Source organism: Myotis nattereri, assembly GCF_964212035.1.
Source record: "Myotis nattereri genome assembly, chromosome: X".
In the NCBI taxonomy this organism is placed as follows: domain Eukaryota; kingdom Metazoa; phylum Chordata; class Mammalia; order Chiroptera; family Vespertilionidae; genus Myotis; species Myotis nattereri.
The window spans coordinates 30119999-30141045 of record NC_138078.1 but is presented as its reverse complement, the minus strand read 5'-3'; the positions used below and the strand labels follow the sequence as shown (position 1 = coordinate 30141045).

General features: G+C 41.2%; 1 protein-coding gene across 1 annotated transcript; it reads left to right on the top strand.

Moving 5' to 3' along the window:
• Positions 1-1028: 1028 nt before the first annotated feature.
• On the top strand, positions 1029-1607 carry LOC308536179 (transmembrane protein 126A-like; the record flags this gene model as incomplete). Its single annotated transcript, XM_081115263.1, has 1 exon — positions 1029-1607. The coding sequence occupies one exon, from the start codon at positions 1029-1031 to the stop codon at positions 1605-1607; it is 579 nt and encodes a 192-aa protein (XP_080971389.1).
• Positions 1608-21047: the final 19440 nt, after the last annotated feature.

Here is a 21047-nt window from a genome sequence, read left to right as displayed (position 1 = left end):
TAAGGGGTGATGCGACCAACTGCTGCCCAGGTGTTCCCCATCTCTGGGGTTGGTCTCTGTCCTTGCTCAAGTCTGGTGCCCACTTTTCCCACTTTCCCTTAGGGCTTGCCACACAGTGGCTTCTTGAAGCCCAGGCTTGGTCTGTCCTGTCATCCTTTGTCCCCAGCCTTAGGTCTGGGCTCTGTCCTCTCAGCCCAGAATCTGGAAGTGGGTGTATATCCCCGCCAGGCCTGATGATGGGATCCAGCTCTGGGCCCCACCTCCTCAGCCACTGGCAGCCACCTTGACTATCTTCTCTGTGTCCACTAGGTGGCAGGCTTCCCCGGGGCAAGACGGAGTGGGGCTGGACTGCTCAATTCTTTTGGATCCTCCTTTCTCAGACTGAAGTAGCCAAGGAAAGGGGTTCAGGGGTGGGCGAGACTGAGGTAGAGAGCCAAATGGGGAGTTCAGGGGTGGGGGAGGCTGAGGCTGCCGGCAGAGGAGACTCATTGAAGAAAAGAAAATAGAAAACTTTGTTGGTTTGGAGTGTTGGTAGGCATGCTCCCGGGAGCAGCTTTTCCAAGACGCAGGTGTTGGCAAGGAAGGCAGTTCAGGCTGCTGGGCCTGGGCCAGGCCTCCCCTTTCAGGGACCTGGGTGTTCACCTCTGTGTCACAGAGGTCAGCATGGCCTTAGGGACACCCACGCGGGGAGTGTGGCTGCAGCTTGGGGGACGTGCTGGAGGAGGATGCCTGGCTCTGCTACTCCACTTGGGCCAGTCACTCCCCCAGCCTTGCGTCAGTCTCCTCATCTGAGGGCTCCCAGTTTTTGAGAGGGGTCAGGCTGGGCTGAGGGCCCCCCCCTCCAGTGCATGAATTTCGTGCACCAGGCTTCTGGTTAAACCATAAAAAGAATGAAATATTGCTCTCCGAGTCATGTGCCAGCAAAGATGGCTATGCCAGCGCTAGGAAAGCACAGGTTGCAGTGAGCCTTAAGGCTGAGGAAGACCAGAGCAAGAACCTTTGGCTGGGAGGCAAGCATAAGGCTCAAGATGGAAAATCATGAATCAGATGATACTTTCAAGGAAGACCACATATTTGACATCATAAACAGAAAAATTAACCAACTTTCAGAAGCAGGAAGGAATCTACTTGAACATGGATCAATATACATTGGACTTAATGCTGCTGTCTGTGGCCTAATAGAAAAGTCTTTTTTTGGTGTCTTAAATGTGACACAGGCTCATATAGCTGCTGGTTTACCAATGGCAGTGATCCCATTTTTGACAGTTAATGTATCTTACAAAGGTTTTATAAGTTTACCATTGAATACAGGTGATTTGAATTGTGAAACCTGTACCATAACACCAGGTAGATTGGTTGGACTTGTTTTTGGTGGTCTGTGCCCTGTTTTCTTGGCTATTCCTGTGAATGGTGGCCTGGCAGCCAGGTATGCCTCAGCCCTGCTACTAGAGAGAGGAAACATCTTAACCTACTGGGTCAGAATTTCTAAACCTATCTTTAGAAAGATGTTATTTCCCATTTTGCTCCAGACTGGGTTTTCAGCATACCTTAGTTCTAGACAATATAAACTACTTGTAAAGGCTCTTCAGTTACATGACCTGGCCTAAAACTTCAGTGATTGTTAAGTAAATGTGTACACAAAAATAAGACTGTAAAAATAACGAAAGAGAAAGAAAGAAGGAAAGAAAGAAAGAAGGAAGGAAGGAAGGAAGGAAGGAAGGAAGGAAGGAAGGAAGGAAGGAAGGAAAAGAGAAAGAAAGAAAGAAAGAAAGAAAGAAAGAAAGAAAGAAAGAAAGAAAGAAAGAAAAAGAAAGAAAGAAAGAAAGAAAGAAAGAAAGAAAGAAAGAAAGAAAGAAAGAAAGAAAGGAAATGAAATATTGCCTGGCTGGTGTAGCTCAGTGGTTGAGCATCAACCCATCAATCCATCAACCACTGAACCATGGTTCAATTCCTGGTCAGGGTACATGCCCTGGTTGTGGGCTTGATCCCCAGTAGGGGGAGTGCAAGAGGCAGCCAATGGATGATGTTTTGTTCTCATCGATGTTGCTATCTTTCTATTTCTCTACCTTCCTCTCTCTCTCTCTAAAAAAAAAAAATTTAATAAAAACAAACTTTAACAAGAATGGAGTATTGATACTTTCCACAACATGGGGATACTTGAAAATGTTATGCTAAGTAAAAAGCCAGATTCAAAAGACCACATATTGCATATAGTGGCCCCCCCTTCTCCATGGGGATTATGTTCCAAGACCCACAGTGGATGCCTATAACCACAGAGTACCCTATATAAACTATGTTTTTTCCTATACATACATGTCAATCATAAAGTTTAATTTATAAATTAGACATAGGAAGAGATTAACAACAATACAAAAGAAAACAATTACAAGAATATATTGTAATAAAAGTTATGTGAATGTGGTCTCTTTCTCTCTCAAAGTATCTTATTGTACTATATGTACCACATGGATACACTGAACAAAAGGATGATTCATGTCTAAGGCAGGATGGAATGGGACAGTGCAAGATTTCATGATGCTACTCAGAATGGCTTGCAATTTAAAACTTATGACTTGTTTATTTTTGAAATTTTCCATTTAACATTTTGGACCATAGTTGACCATGGTTAACTGAAACAGCAAAAGCAAAACCACGGAAAAGTGGGAACTGCTTTAATTCTACTTGTGTGAAATGTCCATTATAGACAATTCCATATAGACAGAAAGTAAATTAATGGTTGCCAGGGAAGGGATAATGGAGTGACTGCTTAATGGGTACATGGTTTCCTTCTGGGGTGAGGAAAATGTTTTTGAATTATTTATTGATGATGATTCCACAACATTGTGAATATAATAAAAACCATTGAACTGTACATTTTTAAATGGTTAAAATGGTGAGTTTTATGTTATGTGAATTTTATCTCAATCAAAAAGACATAACTACCAAAATGACAGAAATGTAATTCAGCATGTAGATGATCTCTTTGAAAAAAGAAACAATATTAACCTATAAACCTGCCAAGTGAATATGAAAATACACTGCTGTCTGTAAATCTAAGAAGAGAATGGGCATTTTAAATTATACATTACACTGATGCTCAAAAAAGATAAATTAAAGGCATCTCATTTTATAAGAATTTAATTCAATTTATATGTGGTCCTTCTTTTCTATCTTTACCATTCGGCCATTTTAAATACATATCTGAGCCCTAGCCAGTTTGCTCAGTGGTTAACTCTCAGTGGCTAGCCCATGGATCAAAGGGTCTCAGGTTTGATTCCCAGTCAAGGGCAGGTACCTCAGTTGCAGTTTCAATCCCTGGCCTGGGTCAGGGCAGGTGCGGGAGGCAACCAATCGATGTGTTTCTCACACATTGATCTTTCTCTGTCTCTCTGTCTCTCACTCTCTCCCTCTTCACTCCCTTCCACTCTCTCTAAAAATCAATAGAAAAATATCCTCAGGTGAAGATTAAAAATAAATAAATACATATCTGAGTGAAAAGTAACAGCTTCATTGCTTCCATTAACATTTCTTTCTGCCACAATCATCTTCTATATCCCACACTTAGGCTAGTGGCTAGTGAAATCATATTCATTTCCATTCAGCGCCATGTCTCTTTTGATGAAAGACAAGACAGGACTATGTCAACCTTACAACACAATGCTGGTGGCACAGACATGTGGTTGGGTTTGGATGTGTCCTGTTCAACATTTTAACAAGTGAGTTGAATGAATTCACAAGAAGGATGTATGTTTATTAAATGCATGTATGATACAGAAATGGAAGAGTCACCTAATATAATAAACTAGTAGCCTGGTGCATGAAATTCGTGCACATTGAAAGGGAATTAATTAGAGGAACGTAATTTGGACTCACTATCTAATATCAATAATATGTGAGGTGAGGAGGCAGTCCGCGTTTCTGAAATTCAATGACATGAATTTTAGCTATTACCTTGCCAAATAAGTGGAATTTACAGATATCATTTAAAAGAGAATTCAGCTTAATATTAAAAACTCTGGCTACCAAGTCAGGTCTGTTTTCAACTTTTTGCCAGCGTTGTAAATTGTTTTCAATATCTGCCCATTTGGGGTTGCATGTCATGGTTATGAATAAATCGGGCTTGCCATACTTCGTTACAATTGCCATAGCATCCTGATATCGCTGCTGCAGATTTCCGGGACTACCCTCAAAAGATGATGGAAGTATTATCATCTTACCAATCAGCACATTGTCATTTTCAGATCTAGATTTGAGATAATCCATCAAACCACTGTATTTTTCAACTCTCAACTTAGATTGGTTTGCTTTGATGAAATTTATCCAATTGGTCTCCATTTTTTAATACAAATCCACGATAAACTGTTGAGTTAATTTTCCTGCATTTAAAATAGGAATGAATGTGTCCCGCACAGAGAGATGAAATCCATAATACTGCATATGTGTGACTCGTGTCCTTACATTTTGTCTAGTATTATTGTCTATTACACTGTTCTCTCTGAGTCTTAATGCAATTATCTGTTCCCCAGCCTTTTTCACCATGTAGAAAAAGAATAGGCCCTAACCAGTTTGGCTCAGTGGATAGAGCGTCGGCCTGCTGACTGAAGGGTCCTGGGTTCGATTCCGGTCAAGGGCATGTACCTTGGTTGCGGGCACATACCCCGTAGGGATTGTGCAGGAGGCAGCTGAATTGATGTTTCTCTCTCATCGATGTTTCTAACTCTCTATCCCTCTCCCTTCCTTTCTGTAAAAAAAATCAATAAAACATATTAAAAAAATAAGAATAGGATATGTCATTGCATCTAATGTAGGAAACAGGATATTGATTTGTTTCATTTTAATGGCATTTGGATTATTGGGATCTGGTTTACAATGAATGAACAAGTCCCTTTCAAAAGGAGGTTCTCCATCTTCGTTAATGAATATGACAGCAACCTCGGTTCACGGGGAGAATTATATCTACCTGAATCACTGTTATGATCATATTTAATCGCCATTGTTACTGCTGTGGGAGCAATACCTTTTGCTGCTGCTTCAGATTAGGCTTCCTTTTCTACCTCATGTAGCATCTTGTACGATTTTGTTAATTCATTTATTTCATGCATGAGGTTTTTGATGTTGACCATGAGTCTTTCTGAGCAGCCCTGGTTTTCTGGCATTGCTAATCTTTTACTTGTAGCTTCGGCTGTATCCAAAATATAGAGTTGAGCAAACTTCTGAGAAACACCATCCTAAGGATGTAAATTTCCAGTACGGTGATAAACTTGTCCGTGTATTCTAAAACAGTATGGCCCATATCCTGATGGCGATGCAATATTTGCAACCATGGAAGCAAAAGCAAAAGAACTATTTATGGAACGAATATTTTCCATAAAATTTTTACTGTCAGAATCTTTGTTTGTCATTAATCTTTTTAAATACGCCGGGTAATCTGGAAAATGTATATCATTTGGACAGACTTTCTCTTTGCTACAACATCGAGTAAATTTCCCATCGGATGGTTTTTCATCCGAGAAATTTAGTGATAGGCAAAATTCACATCGAACAGTCATTCCACCATAACTATGTTCATGGGTTGCATCCTCATGTATTCCATTTTTGCTGAGAAGGCAGTTCCTACCAGTATTGGTAGTACTTGATGACTGTTCTCTTGACATATTCTGTCATCGCCACCACCTTCTTTCAACTTCAAAGGCATGTTGGTCTTTAGACATTTTCTGTTGATAACGCCGGTGTTTTTCGGCATCAGAGCAACATTTTTTCAGGAGCTAGTGTTCAGATACATCCTGTCCCAGGTGCCGCCTTCTTTCAAGATCAGACACTCGCTGCTCTGCAGACACGTTTTGTTGATAACTCTGGCATCTTTTGGCTGCAGAGCTACTTTGTATCAACAGGTGTCCTTTAGACATAGTCCCACCTCTCTACTGTCACGGTCTGAGATGCAGGTGAATGAGAATCCTGGCTATCATGCCGCTGAGAGCTGTCTGACCAATGGCTGATTCTGGCTGATTCTGTGGGGGTGGAACTTCCTCCTCCTTGTCAGTTTTCACAGCTGTGATAAGGAAGCTGGGGTAAGAGAGGGAGCAGCGCCTTCCAAGTCACCCTCTCTCTCACTCTGCTCTATGTCCAGTAGTCTCCTGCTCTGCCAAGCCCTCCAAATCTCCCGCTCTCCGCTGGCAAGGTCCCGGAAGTCCGTGGGCATGGCTAGGCGTGGGCGGCCTCATCCCCCGGGGCTGGCAAAAGTCCTGGGAACCCACGGCCATGGTCACCATTGCCTCCTGGGGCGCTTGACATTTGCATATACAAATTAACCGCCATCTTTGTTGGGTGATTTGCATAGTCACTCAGATTAGCTGGTGGGCGTGGTGGTGGGCATGGCTTGAGCATAGCAGAGGGATGGCTAATTTGCATGTTTCTCTTTTATTATATAGGATGACAGAATCAAGTGTCAAGAAGACCTTGACAAGTGGATACATAAGCTGAAATTAGCAAGGTAATATGTTATATCTTATAAGAATACACATGGATTTCTTAACTCTGGATTAAAAAAAAACACCCATTGCATATATAAACAGGTTGGGAAAACTTAGCTAAGTAATCATTTATGTTTAAAGTACAGCAACAGTAGCCATAATAAATGAAGAAAAACGAACAAACAAAAAACTGGAGTTTTAGTTGACTTTGAGGTCCATATGAGTCCCTGGTTGCAGTACCCTGCCATGAAACTCTAATTGGAAAAATATGATGAAGTTATCTAGTGAAGCTGCCTTTGAGGGATGAAATTCATTCTAGAAATGATCTCATGTTCCTTTTGATATATGACCTTATGGACTGCGTATACTTTATTTGTGTCAAGGGATACCAGCAACATCGAATAAAAAAAAAAAAAAGAAATTATCACCAGAAGTTCTGTTTACATCTCTCTTTTCCATAGCCTCCTCATTTATTGAAATGCCTCCTTTTGTTTTCCTAAAATAGAACTAATAAGAGCCAGCTTCCAGCATTTTTGTAGGGATATATTTGATTTAGAGAGCAAAATTGCATTAAATGATTAAGTTCAAAAGTACTATCTGAAGACAATTTTAAATCATACATTTCCATAGGTTCATTCTTATGGGGGCATAGGTATGTTAGCACTATTAGGGAAACAAGGTTCTGGAACTCTCAAACTATTGAGGAAATACAAGTTGATATAGGCAACTTGTATATATCTTTCAAATTTGTAAAGTCACATATTTTGATCAAGTAATTCCATTTCTATTAATCCTTCCTACAGAAATATTAAAAATATTTATAGGTAGGAAGGATGTTTTCACTAGCATATCTTGTAAAAGTAAGACATTGGGAAATAAACTAAAAAGGTGTTAGTAGGGAAATAGTTCAGAATTATTAATGAATTATGGTATTAGTGGAATATTGTCTTAGTTACCTCAGGTGCTATAACAAAATACAATACACTGGGTGGTTTAAGCAGCAGATATTTATATCTTACAGTTCTAGAGGCAGAGAAGTCCAAGATCAAAATGCCAACAGATTCTATTCTTGGTGATGTCCCTCTTCTTGGCTTGTTTGTTGCTGTATCTATAATAATAAAAGCATACTATGCTAATTAGACCAGACAGCTGAATGACCTTCTGGACGTCATTCCGGAGATCCTTCTGGACAAAGCTGCTGTGGCAGGGGCAGAGGCAGAGGCAGTTAGGGGCGATCAGGCAGGCAGGCGAGCAGTTAGGGGCATCAGGCAGGCCACAGAGTGGTTTGGGGTTGATCAAACAGGCAGGCAGAGGAGATTAGGGGCAATCAGGTAGGCAGGCAAGCAGTTAGGGGCAATCAGGCAGGCAGGTAGAGAGGTTAGGGGTGATCAGGCAGGCAGGCAGGCAGGCAGGTGAGCGGTTAGGAGCCAGCAGTCTCAGTTTGAGAGAGGGATGTCTGACTGCCGGTTTAGGCCGGATCCCCCTGCTGGATCAATTCTGGAGCAATTCTAGAGTCAGCAGGGTGTCTGAAAATTCAACTCAATTCTGACACTATTTACCTAGATATAGCAACAGATTCCATAGTTTAAGGGCTCATTCCTACAAGAGCACCCCAACTGCCCCACTTCAGATGCCAATGGAAAGCCCAGGTTGTTATCCGTGCTTCTGACCAGCTGGCAAAAGTCAGAGGTCCTGACAGCCCCCTTCTTGGATTCCATTAATTTGCTAGAGTAGCTCAGAGAATGCAGAAAACCTGTTTACTCACTATATTACAGCTTTATTATCTATACTAGTGGCCCAGTGCATGAAATTCATGCACATTAAAGGAATTAATTAGAGGAAATATTTTAATATTGCTATTTTCCCTTTCTCTATAATAGAAGTGTTAGAGATGAAAAAAAATAGTAAAATGTATATGAAAATCTCCCTCCTGTCAGAGTCTGGGGCATGCCACAGGACCTAGAGTCAAGTCCCCGCCCACCACCCGCATGTACTTAAATGCAGGGGACCCAGACCCATCTGGCCCACTCCCATTGGGAGAGACCCAGACCCAGCAGGACCCACCCCCGTCAAGCCCCTCTGGGTGGGGGATGCAACCTCAGGTCCCCCAGCCCAGCGCTGGGGCTGTGGGGGCAGCCTGAGGTCCCATGTCAAGGCCCACTGGGAAGGGGCATGACATGAGGTCCTCGTCAAGCCCTGCTGGGCGAGGTGCATGACCTGAGGTCCCCTGGCCTGGCGCTGGGGAGGGGGGCACAGCATGAGGTGTCCCAGCCCAGCACTGGGGCAGGGGGCACGGCCTGAGGTCTCCAGGCCCTGCACTAGGATGGAGGGCATGGCCTGAGGTTCCCCATCAAACCCCACCAGGCAGGGGGCACGGCCTGAGGTCCCTTGCCCCGGCCAGGCACCATGCAGCCTCAGGTCCCTGCTGTTTGGCCATGATGTTATGGCGTCCTGGCTAATTTGCATATTCCTCTATTATATAGATAGATTACAAAAGGCCTGTGGCCCTAACACTGTAACAACCAAAGACCAACACGGGTGGGTGTGGCTGCGAGCACAGTGAGGCTGCACGGGTGGGCGAGGCCATGCGATTTCATGTGCTGGGCTTCTAATAAAAGAGTAAAACTCAGGGACAGTCATAAGTAAGAGACATATAGGGCAAGATTAGTGGAAAAGGGCATGGAGCTTCCCTGCTCTCTGAGTGCCAATCTCCCAAAATTTCTATGTTTACTAACTAGGAAGCTCCCCACCTTTGCTTTTTTTTTTTTTTTTTTTTTTTTCTGGAGGCTTCATCATATGGTCATGATTGATTAATCATTGACCTTTCATGACTGAACTCAGTCTCAGGCCCCTCTCCAGGCGGGCCCTGTTGTTTGGGAGGTGGTACTGAAAGTTCTAACCCTCTAATCCAGAGGTGGGCAAACTTTTTGACTCGAGCGCCACAATGGGTTCTTAAACTGGACCGGAGGGCTGGAACAAAAGCATGGATGGATTGTTTGTGTGAACTAATATAAATTCAAAGTAAACATCGTTACATAAAAGGGTACGGTCTTTTTTTTCAATAGTTTTATTCATTTCAAAGGGGCCGGATCCGGCCCGCGGGCCGTAGTTTGCCCACGGCTGCTCTAATAACAGGGTCAGCTCCACTGGGAACCAGCCCCCATCCTTAGGAGCTTGCCAAAGGTTGCCTCATTAACATAACAAAAGGCATCTTTTTCACTCTCAACACTTAGAATATTTCAAGGGTTTTGGGAGCTGTGAGCCATGAACCACAGGAAGACCAAATAAATATTAGAAATATATTTTGGGCATCCAAATGACCAAATATATATTTTTCTTATAAACTATAATATTGCATCTCCCGAAGGTTCCACCCACAAACACCATCACTTTGGGGATTGGGTCTTCAACATAGGTATTTTTTTAGGGGGACACACAAATATTCCATAACAAATACGATATAGTTGTTGAAAAGAATGAGATATACTAACAAGAGATGTCCATTTTAAAAAGTACAGTAGAGGAAATATAGTCAATAATATTGTAATAACTACATGTTGTACGCAGTTAGACAGTCATGAACAGAGCAAGAACAATGAGTCTGGTACTGAAGGTCACCAGGATGGAAAGCCCAGGTGTCTAGCAATGGACAATCAATTATAGCATGAGACATCACCCCCAGGGTGACTTTTCCTACCCTAGCACATAGCTGGTCATGTGGTTTGGACCCCCGACCTTTCCTCCCTGGAGATAACATCTATACCTCAGCTGTATTTCAGGTCCAGGCTCAGATAGGCAACAAAACCAGCCATGGCTGATGGCTGATGTCAGGACCAGCTGCATTGAATAATGATCCCCTGCCCTGGTGCCAGCCAAGCAATCAGTAGAGACTGCAACCCAGAAAGGACACACTGGAACACTGCTGAATATTCTATTTAAATTTCCCCCTGGGACCTCCCTTAAGATCTTTACCCTTGAAGCCCTTAGGATGGATGACCCATGGGGCTCTCCCTCCCTGGAGCATGCAGTGCCTTTCCCTTTCCCCTCTGTCCCCCTTGTGCTGGCCCCAGGCACGTTACCATTAGCCTTCTCATTCCAAAACTTCAAAGGCCCTTCCTTTACCTCTATAATTTGTTTCCTAAGCCCATTTCTTCTAAGAATTATTTCTTCAACCTCTGTAATTTACCAAATAAATGTTCTCTTACAGTTTGGGTCATGCTCTGAATTCTTTCCTAGCCAGAACCCAAGTACCGAGGTTGCTGAACCGAGTTTTCGTTAGACAACTGGTGCCATTCCTGCTGCCTACAACATATGTATGGTGTCAGGTGAGTACTACACTTATCAAGGTGATCACTTTATAAGTTATATAAATGTCCAATCACTATGTTATACACCTGAAACTAATGTAATATGTCAATATAATTGAAAAATAAAAACTTATTTTAAGAAAGCATATCACATATATAAAATAGATCCAATTTATGCAAAAATTAACTTTTATGAGTGTGAAGAGTATAGATACATATGCACATATGTTGTTGGGAGATAATTATCTATGAGTCATATTTTGCATATCTTGTATCAGCTTTAGTTCTGAATTATCTACTCAAGGATATTTGTAAGATAAAGAACTTAGGAAATAGAAATAGTGTCTCCCTCTGGGGTAGAGAGGACAAAGGGCAGATTTGTTTGATGTTCAGAATAATAAAGATTGTCTCCTGGAAGGGCAAAGGTTAGACAGATTTGACAGCAGCTCATTTTAATTTATTATTTTTTATTACTATTACTTTTACTCTTTATTGTTGCAAGTATTACATATGTCCCCTTTATTCTTTATGGACTGCTTCTAGCTTGACAGGTGTGAGATGGTACCTCATTGTCGTTTTGATTTGCATCTCTTGGATGATTAGTGACTTTGAGCATGTTTTCATATGTCTCTTGGCCTTCCTTATGACCTCTTTTGAGAGCATCTATTTAGGTCTGTTGCCCGTTTTTTGATTGGGTTGTTTATCTTCCTTTTGTTAAGTTGTATGAGTTCCCTGTAAATGTTGGAGATTGCCGGAAGCCGGTCCATTCTTGCTGCTTGACACAGACGCTGCAGGAAAGAAACATTTGCACAGCATATGTTTCAAGGGACCTGGCGTATATACCATACTGTTCTTAATATGTTTGCTCCCCTTAGCGCTATGTGTTTTAACCAAGGTCACCTCTCCGAGAAAGGTTGTTTCCCCAGGTAAGGATTTTTCCCTGAAGTCAGGGAGGGGGTAAAACTCCTTAACTAAGTGCCAGGCAGGTAGTTAATCACTTTAACTACAAACAATCACGCTTAAGCTACATAATCTTTACTCCCTGGAATGGAGATAAGAAACGCCCTAACCTTTGCAATAGAAATTGACAGGATTAAAATCAACTGGTATAAATACAGATGTAACAAGACAATAAATGGCAGAACTTCGCTGGAGATCCTGGCTAGAGATCCTGGCTAGGCTGCTGATCAACTGAACGCTGTCTCCGTGTCATTCCTACTTCGCCGACTCTGTCCACACCTTTGGGGACCCCTGGACCTGCTGGGGTTGGACCCCATCATCTGGCGCCCGGACAGGGACCCTTAGGTAAGCCCCACTCTCGGGATGGATAGGACTCCACTGTAGGAAGAGGGTGGATAGTCTTTGCCGACTCCGTCCACACCTTTGGGAACCCCTGAAACAGGATTCCCCTAGGTAAGCCCCCCCCATTGAGAACGCCACACTCGGGATGGATAGGACTCCACCAGGGTACTGCAGACCCCCCTATAGAGGATAAGTAGGGTAAGAAGGTGGATAGTACAGAACTTAGATTGAGAAGATGTGCCATACTGAGTCCAAAGAAAGAAGACTCTGTATTGATTCTTAGATTGAGAAGATGTGCCATACTGAGTCCAAAGAAAGAAGACTCTGTATTGATCTTTAGATTGAGAAGATGTGCCATACTGAGTCTAAAGAAAAAAGACTCCGTATTGATCTTTTAACACATATGCTTGCTAGCACAGGAGTTAAGGTTAACGCCCAGTCAGATGGAATGTTTTATACAAGAAGTATGTCCATGCTTTTCTGAGGAAGAAAAGGTGCCGGAAAGGTAAATGTAAAGGCATGGGAGAAGGTAGGCCCAAGGAGCCTTATCCTTAACCCCATTGCAGCCTTTCCACCCCGGGAAAGTGCAGGATTGGCAAGCTCTCCCTGAGGTTATAGATCAGGACTCAGGTAATAGCGGAAAGCACCAATCCTACTCTTAAAATGGATACAAGAGAGCATTTGGGGTTTTTCTTTTTAATGCCTGCTTTTAAAAAATAAAAAAGGGGGAATTTGCAGGGAGCCAGTCCATCTTTGCTGTTTCAAGGGACCTGGCATATATGGCATACTGTTCTTTTTTTTTTTAATATATTTTATTGATTTTTTACAGAGAGGAAGGGAGAGAGATAGAGAGCTAGAAACATCGATGAGAGAGAAACATCGATCAGCTGCCTCCTACACATCCCCCACCGGGGATATTCCTGCAACCAAGGTACATGCCCTTGACCGGAATCGAACCCGGGACCCTTCAGTCCGCAGGCCAACGCTCCATCCACTGAGCCAAACCGGTTTTGGCGATACTGTTCTTAATATGTTTGCTCACCTTCTTGGCACTATGTGTTTTAACCAAGGTCACCTCTCTGAGAAAGGTTGTTTCCCCAGGTAGGGGTTTTCCCTTGAAGTTAGGGAGGGAATAAAACCCCTTAACTAAGTGCCAGGAGGCTAATTAATCACTTTAACTACGAGCAATCATGCTTAAGCTACATAATCTTTACTCCCTGGAATGGAGATAAGAAACACCCTAACCTTTGGAATAGAGATTGATAGGATTGGAATCAACTGGTATAAATTCAGATGTAACAAGACAACAGGACACAGGAACCTAGAGACAGAACCTACAAACAGAACCTAGGGAGAGAATATGGCAAAAGATCCTGGACAGAACCTGGCAACCGAACCTGGCTGGAGAACGTGACCAGAACTTGGCTAGAGAACCCAACCATGCTGATCAACTGAACGCTGCCTCTGAGTCTTTCCCTCTTCACTGACTCCATCCACACCTTTGGGGACCCCTGGACCTGCTGGGGTAGGACCCCAGCAGGAGATTAAACCCTTATCGGTGATAACATTGGCAAATAAGTTGTCCCATGCAGTGGGCTTTCTTTTTGTTTTGTGGATGGTTTATTTTGCTGTATAGAAAGAAGCTTTTGATTTTGATGTAGTCCCATTTGTTTATTTACTCTTTAGTTTCCATTGCCCTTGGCGCTGTATCGGTGAAGATATTGCTTTGGCATATGTCTGAGATGTTCCTGCCTGTGGATTCCTCTAATATTTTTTATGGTTTCCCATCTTATGTTTAAGTCCTTTATCCATTTTGAGTTTATTTCTGTGTATGGTGTAAGTTGGTGGTCTAGTTTCACTTTTTTGCATGTATCTGTTCAATTTTCCCAACACCAACAAAGTAGGAAAGATCTCAATACCAGATATAAAGCTGTATTACAAAGCTACTGTTCTCAAAACTTCCTGGTGCTGGCACAAGAACAGACACATAGACCAATGGAATAGAATAGAGAACCTAGAAATTGACCCAAACCACTATACTCAATTAATATTTGACAAAGGAGGCAAAAACATACAATGGGGTCAAGACAGTCTCTTCAATAAATGGTGTTGATGTTTTTTTGTTTGTTTTTGCTGTGCAGAAGCTTTTTATTTTGATTTAGTCCTATTTGTTTATTTTCTTCTTAGTTTCCTTTTCCCTAGAAGATGAATCTGTAAACATTTTGCTGTAAGATATGTCTGAGGTTTTGTTGCTTCTGACTTCTTATAGTTTTTTTTTTATGATTTCATGACTTACATTTAAATCTTTTATCCAAATTGAGTTTATTCTTGTGGATGGTGTAAGTTGGTCTAGTTTATTTATTTATTTTTGCATGTATCTGTCCAATTTTGGCAACACAACTTATTTATTTATTTTAAAAAATATTTTTATTAATTTCAGAGAGGAAGGGAAAGGGAGAAAGAGATAGAAATATCAATGATGAGAGAATCATTGATCGGCTGCCTCCTGCACGCCCCACACTAGGGATCAAGCCCACATTGTGAGCATGTGCTCTGACGGGGAATCAAACCGTGAGCACCTGGTTCATAGGTTGACACTCAACCACTGAGCCATGCCAGCCAACCCCAACACCATTTATTGAAGAGTCTGTATTTACTTCATTTTATGTTCTTGCTTCCTTTGTCAAATAGTAATTGAGTATGTCTTGGGTTGATTTCTGGGGTCTCTATTCTTTACCATTGGTCTCTATGCCTGTTCTTGTGCCAGTACCAGGCTGTTTTGATTACGGTGGTTTTTTAGTATATCTTAATACTAGAGGCCTAGTAGGGTCCCTTAGCCTGGCCTGCGGGATCGTGCTGAAACCAGTTCTCTGACATCCCTCAAAGGGTCCCGGATTGCGAGAGGGTACAGGCCAGGCCAAGGGACCCCACTGGTACAGGATTGGGGCTGGGAGGGACGTGGGAGGTTGGCTAGCTGGGAAGGGACTGCGGGAGCGCTCTAAGGAGTGTCCGGCACCTGTCGCTCAGTCCTGATCTGCTGGACCCCAGCAGTAAGCTAACCTACTGGTGGGAGCATCTGCCCCCTGGTGGTCAGTGTACATCATAGAGAGTGGTTGAGTGGCATTAGCCTATCATTAGCATATTATGCTTTGATTGGTTGAACTGACAACTGGACACAACATATCAGGCTTTTATTGTATAGGATGTGGTATTGTGAGTCCTTCAATTTGGTTCTTCTTTCTCAAGATTGTTGCAGCTTTTGGGGTCTTTTTTTGGTTCCATATACATTTTTGGAGTATTTGTTCTACATCTGTGAAATATGCTGTTGTTATTTTAATAGGGATTGCATTGAATCTGTAGATTACTTTGGGTAGTATGGTCATTTCAATGATGTTAATTCTACCATTCCAGGAACATGGTATATTCTTGCACTTGCTTATATCTTCCTCTATCTCTTTTTTCAACATCCTATAGTTTTGAGTTCAAGTCTTTTACCTCCTTGGTTAAGTTTATTACTAAGTATCTTATTTTTTTTTCAGTGGTAAATGGGGTTGTTTGTTAAGTTTTTCTGAGAATTCATTATTTGTATATAAAAAAGCCATCAATTTTTAGGTGTTGATTTTGTATCCTGCTACATTGTCAAACTCATTTATTAAATCTGGTAGTTTTTCTCATGGGGTCTTTTAGGTTTTCTATGTACAATATCATGTCATCTGCGAATAATGAGAGTTTTATTTTCTTCTTTCCAAGTTGGATGCCTTTTATTTCTTCTTCTTATCTGATTACTGTGGCTAAGACTTGTAGTATTATGTTGAATAAGAGTGGTGAAAGTAGACATACCTGTGATTTTTCTGTTCTTATGGGAAATGAATTTAAGTTTTGACCATTGAGTATGAAGTTTGCTGTAGGTCTGTCATATATGGCCTTTATTATGTTGAGATATGCTCCCTCTATCCCCATTTTGCTGAGTTTTAATAAAAAATGGGTGTTGGGCCAAAACCGGTTTGGCTCAGTGGATAGAGCGTCGGCTTGCGGACTGAAGGGTCCCAGGTTCTATTCCGGTCAAGGGCATGTACCTGGGTTGTGGGCACATCCCCAGTGGGAGATGTGCAGGAGGCAGCTGATCGATGTTTCTCTCTCATCGATGTTTCTAACTCTCTATCTCTCTCCCTTCCTCTCTGTAAAAAATCAATAAAATATATTAAAATAAAAATGGGTGTTGGATTTGTGAATGCTTTTTCTGTGACTTTTGATATGATTATGTGATTTTTACCTTTCAATTTGTTTATGTGATGTATCACATTTATTGATTTGTGAATATGGTAGTAGCTTTGCAATCCCAGAATAAATCCCACTTAGTCATGGTGTATGATCTTTTTAATATATTGCTGGAGCTGACTTGCTAATATTTTGTTGAGGATTTTAGGTACATGTTCATCAGGGATATTGGCCTGTTATTTCCTTTCTCTGTAGTGTCTTTATCTGGTTTTGGGATTAGGATAATGCTGGCTTCATAAAAAAAAAAAAAAAAAAAAAAAAAAAGCTTGGAAGTGTTCCTTCCTCTTGGACTTATTGGAATAGTTCTTTGAATGTTTGGTAGAATACCCCTGTGAAGCCATCTGGATCAGGGTGTTTGTTTGCCTAGAGTTGTTTTTATTATTATTATTATTATTATTATTATTATTGCTTCTATCTCCTTAGGTGTTATTGGCCTATACAGGTTTTCTGATTCTTCCTGATTCAATTTTGGGAGATTGTATTTTTCTACGAATTTGTCCGATTTGTTCATGTTGTCTAGCTTGTAAGCATATAGTTGTTCATAGTATTTTCTTATAATTCTTTGTATTTCTGTGGTGTCAGTTGTTACTTCACTTCTTTCATTTGTGATTCTACCTCTTATGTTCCTCTCTCTTTGTTTCTGGATGAGTCTGGCTAAAGATTCATCAACCTTTTCAAAGAACCTGCTCTTGATTTTATTGATCTTTTGTAAATTTTTTAGTCTCTATGTAATTTATTTCCACTTTGATATTTCTTATTTCCTTCCTTCTACTTTCTCTGGACTTTTCTTCTTTGTCTCTTTCTAATTCTTTAGGTTTATTATTACTTTTTTCTTGTTTTTTGAGGTATGCCTGCAATGCTATGAACTTCCCTCTCAGCACTGATTTTGCTTTGTTCCAGAGATTTTGAGTTGTTGTGTGATCATTTACATTTTTTTTTCCCAGGAAGGTTTTTATTTATTTCTTGGTTTCATTGGTAACCCATTCATTATTTAATAACATGCTATTTAACCTCAATGTGTTGTAAAGTTTTTTAGTGTTTTTACTGTAGTTGATTTCTAATTTCATTCCATTGTGATCTGAGAAGATGCTTGGTATGATTTCAGTCTTCTTGAACTTGTAGAGACTTGTTTTGTGTCCTCACATGTGGTCTATCTTTGTGAATGATCCATATGCATTTGAGAAGAATGTATATTCTGCAGCTGTGGGGTGAAATGTTCTGTAAATGTCAATTAAATCCATCTGATCCAGTGTGTCTTTTAGAGTCACTGTTTCTTCATTAATTTTTTGTCAGGATGATCGATCTATACAGTAAAGTTAGCAGAGTGTTAAAGTCCCTTACTGTGACTCTATTGTTGCCGATCTCTCCCTTATAGTCCTCCAGAAGTATATATATATATATATATATATATATATATATATATATATATATATATATATATTTAGGTGCTCTTATATTTGGTGCATATATGTTTATCAGGGTTATATCCTCTTGTTGAATTGATCCCTTTATTATGTGGTGACCTTTGTTGTCTCTTGTGTTTGCCTTCATTTTGAAGTATATTTTGTCAGATGTATTACTAACCCAGATTTTTTTTATTTTGTTTTCATTTCCATGGAAAATTTTTTCCATCCCTTCACTCTCATCCTGTGTGAGTCTTTTGTTCTGAGGTTTGTCTCTTATAGCCAGTTTATAATTGGGTCATGTTTTTGTTTCCATTTAACTACCCTATGTCTTTTGATTAGAGCATGTATTCCATTTACATTTAATGTTATTATTGGTAGGTACTTATTTGTGCCATTTTAATTCTGTATGCGTATGTTTCTCTCTCTCTCTCTCTCTCTCTCTCTCTCTCTCTCTCTATATATATATATATATATATATATATATATATATATATATATATATTTCTTATTATTACAGCAGTCCCTTTAACATTTCTTGTAGTGCTGGTTTGGTGATAACAAACTCCATTTGCCTTTTTTGTCTCTGAAGCCCGTTATTTCTCCATCTATTTTGAATCATATCCTTGCTAGATTTGGTTTTAGATCTTTGCTTTTTATTAACTTGAATACTTCATGCCATTCCATTTTGGCCTGTAGAGTTTCTGATGAACAATCAGCTGACAGCCTTATGGGAGCTCCTTTGTAGGTAACAAATTGCTTTCTCTTGCTGCCTTTAAGATTATCTGTTTGTCTTTAATTTTTGGCATTTTGGTTGATGTGTCTGGACATGATGTTGTTTGGGTGCTTGTTGCTTGGAACTCTCTTTGCCTCCTGAACTTGTGTGACTTTTTCCTTCACCAGGTTAGGGAAGTTTTCTGGCATTTCTTCAAACACCTTCTCTATCCCTTGTTCACTTTCTTCTCCTTCTGGCATATCTATTATGTGAATATTGTTGTGTTTCCTGTTATTCCACAGCTCCCTTAAGCTGTCCTGTTTTTTAATTGTTTTCTTTTTTTTTTCTGGTTCTCTGATTTTGTGACTTTTTTTATACCCTATCTCTCTATCTTCTAATTCACTGATCTGATCCTCAACTTCCCCTAATCTTCTGTGTATTGTTTCCACTATGTTCTTTATTAGTGCTGTGGCATTCTTCATAGTTACTATATGTTTTCTCATGCTGTTGAGCATCTTTACCATCATTATTCTGAATTCTATGTCTTATCTCCATTTCATTTATCTCTTCTTCTGAATAATTCTCTTGTTCTTTCATTTGGGGCTTGTTTTTTTGTTCTTGTTGTTGTTGCTTTGCTTTTTTGTCTCCCTGTTTGGGTTTGTAACTATGTATTAGGTAGATCTGCTATGCATTTGCCTCCCAATCTTTAGTGTAGGATAGTGTCAATGCTTTTCTGACTAATTATATTAGGCAGAGACGCACCAATGCCTGCAGACTGATTGGATTCTGTCTTGAGTAGCCTCAGACAATTTTCCACAGGTGGGGCAAGATCTTTTCCAACAGGGTCAGGCAATGACTTCTTCCTGGAGGCTGATTGTTATTCTCAGTCTCTTAATGGTCCTCAGAAACTCCACAGGGTGAGGCAAGGGGTTTTCCAACAGGGTGGGGCAACTGCCTTCCCCCCAGGCAATACCCACCTCGATGACAATGGTCTGCCTGAGAAAGATGTCCTCTGAAGCTTGAGGGAATGACTCAGCACAGGAAACAGAGTTGTCTGCCTTCTGCGCTCTAATTCTAGAGGCCCCAACCCTGGCTTCTGCTCACACAGCTCCAGTCCACTCTGCCTTCCCTCTGCCAGACCCCAAGGTGAGTGGCTGAGTGGTGGCACACGAAATTTTGTGCATTGGCCCTGTAAGAGGGTGGCTGCATTTCCAGCCATCTCTCTCTGGCAGACAGCAACCCTGCTGCTTTTCACAGCCAAATGTTATGTGGGCACCTTTCTCAGTTCTGATGCTCTCTTCTAGGGGAGCCCAGCTTGGGGTTTAGGCCCGAGTTCTCAGTGTTAACCCCCCACAGCTGAAATGTCTCTCCAGTACTTCAGCTGCTGTCTGTAAGAGTCTGGCTAGCCCTTTTGCATTTCAGCCCTTCCTACCAGTCTCCATGTGGTCTCCACTTTCCATCCTTGGTTATCAGGGTTCTCTCCAGCTAGTCTTCAGTTGATTATCCAGGGTGGGATTTTGTTTTGTTTTGTTTTTTGTATTTTAGATCTAACACCAGTTTGATTCTAGGAATGTGCCTGTATAACATCCACTTACTCTGTTACGATTTTTCAATCTTCTACATGTATTTTCTTATTCACAGACATGGGATTAAAGAGCCAGGATTTAACATGAAATTTTGGTACAGCCTTTCATCTAGTTGAAATAGTAAACAAAAATATTTTATTGTGGGGCTTGGAAGCTGGAAGGCCACTCAGCCTGTTTGATTCTGGGTGCTGAATATTTCTCCTATGGACCAAAGGATCATGGAGCCTGCCAGGTAGTCTAGATCATCTGGTAGTAGTTCTCTACTTTGAGGTTCAGGGACAAAGCCCCATTGAATAATAAAGGATTTCTTTATTTTCTGTGCCTCTTATGTACCTTCCTTGGAAAGTTCATGGGGAAGATCTTACTGGGCTAGGTAGGACCCAGCGCTGTAATACCATTCCTAACAGGATCTAAGTAATTTCTGTTTCCCCAAAAGTATTGATAGGAATATTTTTTAAAATTTTTTTTTACCGGTAAAAATCGTTTATTATAAAACCATTGAAACTTCCCATAAAAGATCGAGTTTGCAATAATGTGAACAGCACAGAATTAAGAATCATTGCCCCACACCCTTCTTCAACCCCATTTTCATGGCACAAACAAAGCTAGATGGAGCCCTTAGCTGCCTGACCTCCAGGCCAGCATTCCTTCCACAAGCAATGCCGTCATCTCCCGAGGTCAGCTACAAGCAGGCCGGGCTTAAACAGAACATCCCGAGGCCCGCGCAGAACTTTGCAGCCGTCTGGCCCTCATTCTGGCTCGATTTCGGCGGGTCCGAAGCTGTTCAGCCATGCTCACAATCAGGGCCATCAAAGCGCACTGGCGCAAGGGCTGTCCGATAACAATGAGCAGGACTCTGCATCTGGAGGCCATATTCATCAGGATTAAAATGCCGAAGCACCTCTCGTATGCGGCCAGCCTTTGGGCCCTTGGGCCAAACAGCGTCGGTACCATCCACAATTCCATGTCAACGACCTCTGGGAAAG